Source organism: Meleagris gallopavo, chromosome 2 (genome assembly GCF_000146605.3).
Source record: "Meleagris gallopavo isolate NT-WF06-2002-E0010 breed Aviagen turkey brand Nicholas breeding stock chromosome 2, Turkey_5.1, whole genome shotgun sequence".
NCBI classification, from domain to species: Eukaryota; Metazoa; Chordata; class Aves; order Galliformes; family Phasianidae; genus Meleagris; species Meleagris gallopavo.
The window spans coordinates 103,942,475-103,948,461 of record NC_015012.2 but is presented as its reverse complement, the minus strand read 5'-3'; the positions used below and the strand labels follow the sequence as shown (position 1 = coordinate 103,948,461).

The window sequence follows — 5,987 nt, the reverse complement described above, 5'->3', positions numbered from 1 at the left end:
CAAAGAATCATAGAACCAAAGAATCATAGAATGGCTTGAGTAGGAAGGCACATTAAAGATCATTCAGTTCCAACCCCTGCCACGGGCAGGAACAACTCCCAGCAGATCAGGGTGCCCAAAGGCCCATCCAACCTGCCTTTGAACATCTCCAGGGATGGAGCATCAGCACTTTCTCTGAGCAGTCTGTCACTGGATGTGATGGCAATTGCAGCACAGAAAATGTAATAATCTTATTCAGCCTCAGAGAAACCTATGCCACTCACCTTGAAGATCTCCTCGATGTTTCTCTTATACTTGGTTCGGGCAGACTTCACCCCACTGATGAGAGGCACATCCATGTGCCCAAAAGTGACCTCAATAGCCTTCTTCAGAGTCTGGATCTTCTCTGACATGAACAGGTCGAGCTCATCCTTATTCACAGATGGATTCTGCAAGAGCAAGGTGGCATAAACCTTGCCACAGCTGTTGACTGCAAAGTCAACAGGCTCCAGCGTTGTCCTCCCTGGCAACTCCTGGGTAGCCTGAATGTTAACTCTGAGAGCAGAGGGGAAGCTAGAACCTGTCCTCTTGTTGGCCCCATGTGAGAGGGTTGAGAAGATGAGAAACATGAGAAGAACAGCAGCCAACGGGGCTGCAGGGCTGGCAAAGCTCTCTCAATCTCTGCAACTTTCTTGCTTTTTCACCCTCTCCAAAGGGAGCAAGGTGGATAACAAGAAAATGGCTTTGCAGGCATGCATTGGCCTTGGTGCATCCTCACAGTTGGATGTACCCAGTTTTCTGTGTTCTATATTTGAGGGATGCTCCTCATCTCTTGGCACTGCTGAATTTACCCATGCATGTAGCAAACCTCTACTTAGGGCAACAGGAGTAGTTCTACATTTGTTTGCCAACGCTAGTGCTACTGCCTCCAGCTGCGACCAGACGTACCGGGCTGAGGTGTGTGGAATGATAAACATCCACCAGAGAGAAGACAGCAAGGATTTCTTTCATGTAATCTTGTAACTGACTTCGTTTTGTGTCCAGGTAGAGCCTCCTGATATGGGCTCTCAGCCCGATGATTTCTGAAAGATAATAGAATTGCATCTTATATCCCATTGCTATCAGATATCAGTACAAAGGCTGCAGGATTGCAGCAGACCCCCAGCCCACCCAATACCTGTATCCTCCCTCCTGAGGTCTATGCGGTCCCAATACTCCTTGGCACTGACAGGGAAAACCAGTTCCTGCTTTTGCAGGACCTCCGCATCACTCGGTAGATTCCTCTGAAACACGCAAGCATGCAACAACAATGTGCAACATGAATCATAGAATCAGTCAGGTTGAAAAAGACCTCTCCAATCTCAACCCACCCCACCATGCCCACTGCCCACGTCCCTCAGTGCCACGTTCCCATGGTTCTCAAACACCTTCAGGGATGTTGACTCCACCACCTCCCTGGGCAACTGTGCCACTGCATCACTGCTCTTTCTGAGTAGCATTGCCTGGGATTGTTGTGACCAAAGTTCAGGACCCGGCACTTGGTCTTGTTGAGCTTCATCCCATTGGCCTCAGCCCATTGATCCAGCCTCTCCATGTCACTCTGTGGAGCCTTCCCACTCTCAGGCAGATTGACAATTCCTCCCATTTTGGTGTCATCTGCAAACTTACTCAGGGTGAACCCAATCCTGTCCCAGGCAAACATCTTTGTAAGGGGGCTAATGTATTTTTTGAGAAAAGACACATGCATTAACATCAGCGCTGTAACTGAATGCTTTCGTTACCAAAATAAAGACCAAATGATACTTCACAGCCAGCAAACTCTATAGAATGACTCTACCTGCATCCTCTCCCTTAGTTTTCTGGTCATTCTTGCTTTCAGGTCTTGTTTCATCCCCAAAATGGCATCACGCTTGCTTACATCCCTCTAGATGGCAAATGGTAGTAAGTGTTATAAAGAGAACATCCCCCTTGCACCAAGGCAAAGCTGCAAGCAAGCCTGGTGCAGCCCCAGTGCAGAGCCTCCCAGCAAGGGACCAGTGCTCCCCCCATTACATCCATGGGAGACAGCAGCCATCCTTCAAAGAGAGACTATGCATTTTTGCTCTATGGAAATACTCAGAAAAGGGGTGTGGGTTTCCATCTCTGAAAGCAACCAGCAGATACTCACTGAAGCCTCTGGGTGGCTCCTGGGAAATGAAAAGAAGAAAAAAAAGGCTTTTAGCAGATACAGTGAAGTTGAACCCTATAGCATGTGCTGGTGTCAGCTGGCAGCAAGGTGCCAGCCCACAGCACTGCCACCGTACCAAAGGAGGAAGGTGGTCAGAAAGACCACAATAAAAGCACAGGGGATGTAGAGTGATGGGGTACTGCAGTAAACCCCAGGCACAGATTTGGGTGCCAGGGTTTTTGAATGTGTAATAATTATAAAAGGAGACCTATTGGTAGGGAAGGCAGCTGGACAGGCAGCACACGCTGGGAATGAGGCAGCCGGTCCTTCTGCAACCCAGAACCAGCCACTGCCTACCTCAAGTACTCATCCACATCAATCTTATCCATCTTGGTGATCACAAAGGTGATATCGCTGCACTTGCCGACCTGGCAAGCTTTAATTGCCTCTTGCACCATGATTTCATGTGCTGCAGCCCCAAAAACACGTTCAACATCAGCAACGATCCATACGGATGTGCACTGCAAGATGCTCTTGAGGGAACAAGGGGAGAAGAATCAGGCAGGATGCATGAGCACTGAGGGCACCTCCCTTATGTTAGAACCCCAGTGCTCCACACCCCACTGCATTGCCCCCAGTGCCACTCACCTCTTTCCACATCTCATTCCTCTTCTTGTTGGCATCACCTGTCCCAGGGATGTCCACAAAGACGACACCTTCAGGCACCAGGTCAGATGGGGGGAGAGTCACTTGCACCTGCTTGATGAGGGGCCAGAGCCGCATCTGCTCGCTGCACTGGGAGTTGCCCGCCGACTCGACCCCCTCAAGGCCATCCTGGTTACGGATGTATGGATCCAGCTCATTGGCGAGGTGTTCGGCCTAGGACACCATGAGCAATTCAATGTTTGCCCCCCATTAATGGTCTCAAGTTGTGCCAGGGGAGGTTTAGATTGGATCTTATGGAGAATTTCTTCATGGAGATGGCAGTGAGTCACTGGAAGGGGCTGCCCAGGGCAGTGCTGGGGTCCCCATCCCTGGAGGTATCTAAGAGATGTGTGGATGTGGCACTAAGGGACACGGTTTGGTGGTTGTCGGGGTGATGGTTGGACTTGGTGAACTTAAAGCACTCTTCCAACCTAACGACTCACAGATTCTCTATAGAGATAAACCTTCCATGCAGCCTGCGAATAGCAAACCACCAAAACAGCATGACAAGGGAAACAAAGATATGGGAATTGCTGTGTGCTGTGCTCACCTCTGTGCTTCTCAGAGTGATAACTCTTGAAGGAGGAATAGTGATCACAGGCTTGGTTCTCATCAGGTCTTCATAAGACTTTTCATCTGCTCCTTCCCCATAGATAGCCGTCAGCACTTTGATGGCATGCTCCAGATCGACATCAATCTCACTATTCTCACGTCTGTTCTCCAGGAGCGTGACCAGGTTCCTCACCTCCTCCTTCCAGTCCTGCAGTGAGGAGCACGTTATGCAGCGCCATGGTTCCAGTTTGTTGGGGCAGGAGCGGCTTCAGTTGTGGGGAGCAATGGGGAGCAGCGGTGCGGGGGCTGCAAGGCTCCCTCTTGTCTGCAAGCACGGCCAGAGACCCGTGGCCAGAAATCTCCATAGAAGTTGCAAAGGAACGGAGCCAGGCTCTGCTCCGAAGTGCCCAGGGCAGCCCAGGGACACTGGGCACAGTCTGGAGCCCCATGAGCAGCACTGCAGTGCTGGGCAGATGCTGAAGCTCTGGCACAGGGATCAGAGAGCTGTGGGAGCTCCTCCTGGGGGATCTCCCCAACCCCATGGGGCTGAGCACCCTTCCAGGGCAGGGCCCAGAATACACCCTTACCTCATCTGAGAGGAGAAAAATCTTGGCTTCATAATGCTTGCTCCTGCATACGCTGACATGGACCTGGCAGGACGTACATGTGCGGGTCCCTGACACCGGGAGGAAGAAGCGTTTGTTCAGGATGGTGTTGAGCAGAGTGCTCTTCCCCGCACCACTGCTCCCAAAGAGCCCAATGTAGAGGGGTTCCAAGGCAGGCCTGGAGTCGAGAGTGGTGAGGCGGTCCCTGGAGGAAGGGGTGTGCAAGAAATTCTGACCACTGCAGCACATGCAGATATCGAGGGAGTTTTCTCCTTGCAAGATGCGATATCCCCAACAAAAGGACTAATTACTAAGGCACAACCCATGCTCTCCAACTCATTTCCCTGCCCCAAACCCTGGAGACCCCATGCCAAAATGTGAGCAGCTCCAGGGGCTCCAGCGATCCCTCCCTGACACCTCCAGGGGATGCCAGCAAGGATCCTTCAACATCCCCTTGGCACAGAGCCACCAGGGCACAACCTGCTTTGCCTTTGGGAGCGCGCCCTCCAGAGCAATCCCAGCACTGATTCCCACTTTCAATTTTCTCCCTAGTAACTGGTGTCTGTCAAAGCCTCAGAGCAGAGCTGAGCCTGGAGCCAAGACCAGAGCGCTGCCAAAGGAAAGCAAGTTTGGTGGAGCCTCTTTGGCCACAGACTCACCGGAGATAGGCCAGGTGCCCAGGCATGTCCTTCAGCAGAAAGAGATGGGTCATCTTCTGACAGGAGGTGCTCATAATTTTTTTGGCCTTGCTCTCAATATTCTCATCTGGAAAGGAGATGTGGTTATGTTGTCATTCCAGTGTGTAGGAACAGGGCTGCAGCCCCTCTCTGAATCTTGGGCCAGCTCTGGTGCCACGCACATGGCTCTCAGCACTCACAGTTCCTGAGAGTCTTCTGTTCCTCCTGCTGGAAAGACAACTGCAAGCGTGGTTGCTTACGAGGAGTCACAGCTGCACTGTCCCCATCTGCACTGAAAGGAGCTGAAAGGACAGAGATGTGAATCTGTGCTTCCAATACCCCAAGAACAGCCCAAGTGGGGACACAACAGCAAACCTCATGTCAGCCCCCAGATCCCCTTGGTCAGGCAGATGGCTGCTGGATGGAGTTTGTATTGGACACCAACAGAAAGAGCAGAAGGAGCAGAGCAGGGCTGGTGTGATAGATCAGCTAGCATTAGGTCACAAGTCTCCAAGAGGATGGGATACATAGAACTGTAGAATCCCAGAGTGGTTTGGGTTGGAAGGGACCCTAGAGCCCACACAACATCAACCCCTGCCACAGGAACACCTTTCATAGACCAAAGCCCCATCCATGGCCTTGGGCACCTCTGGGGATGGGGTACCCACAGCTTCTCCTGTCTCCACCACTTGTAATGCATGTGTCTTCCCCTGTACTGGCTGCCCACAGCGGGAGCATCACTTGGATAGCTATGGCAGGCAGGTAGATGGCTTTACACTTCACACTGCAAAGAAAAGCTACAAAACTGGCCCTGAACATGTAGAAATCAAGAGGGGGGTGAAAACTGTTTGCAATATTTCTGCAGAAATGGTATCAGGAGTCTCAAGGACACATCTTCACCTCCTGTCTGCTGCCAGGTGACTTATCACCATGTGCATTGTTTTCGCTGGCTCCTCCTTTTTATTTTCTACCTTTCTTTTCCTGGTGCACAGTTTCAGGTTTTGCAGGAAACAGTGCCACAAAGCTAGCTCCCTGAAATGAGTGTTTGTTTGGGTGAAGGCACACGCAAACCTCAGGCAGAGCCCTTCTCTACTCCCTTGTGCTAGTAGAATCACAGAGTAATCCAGGTTGGAAAAGACCTCTGAGATCCCCAAACCCAACCCCAGCCCACCCCACCGTGCCCACTGCCCACGTCCCTCAGTGCCACATCCCCACGGTTCTGGAACACCTCCGTGGATGGTGACCCCACCACCTCCCTGAGCAGCTGTGCCACTGCATCACTGCTCTTTATGAGAAGAAATG

General features: G+C 51.6%; 1 protein-coding gene across 1 annotated transcript in view; it reads right to left on the bottom strand.

The window, feature by feature from the left end:
• LOC104910032 (nuclear GTPase SLIP-GC-like) overlaps positions 1-5,009 on the bottom strand; it is an 8,907-nt gene extending 3,898 nt beyond the window's left edge. The window contains exons 1-11 of the mRNA XM_019613356.2: positions 4,886-5,009; positions 4,668-4,773; positions 3,991-4,213; positions 3,402-3,611; positions 2,795-3,025; positions 2,504-2,679; positions 2,147-2,165; positions 1,817-1,903; positions 1,157-1,262; positions 928-1,061; positions 264-428 (exon numbers count right to left, since the gene is read on the bottom strand). Of these exons, the coding sequence (XP_019468901.1) occupies positions 264-428; positions 928-1,061; positions 1,157-1,262; positions 1,817-1,903; positions 2,147-2,165; positions 2,504-2,679; positions 2,795-3,025; positions 3,402-3,611; positions 3,991-4,213; positions 4,668-4,741 (1,425 nt within the window). The 5' untranslated portion in view covers positions 4,742-4,773; positions 4,886-5,009. The remainder of the gene's footprint in view (positions 1-263; positions 429-927; positions 1,062-1,156; positions 1,263-1,816; positions 1,904-2,146; positions 2,166-2,503; positions 2,680-2,794; positions 3,026-3,401; positions 3,612-3,990; positions 4,214-4,667; positions 4,774-4,885) is intronic.
• Between the last annotated feature and the right edge of the window lie 978 nt (positions 5,010-5,987).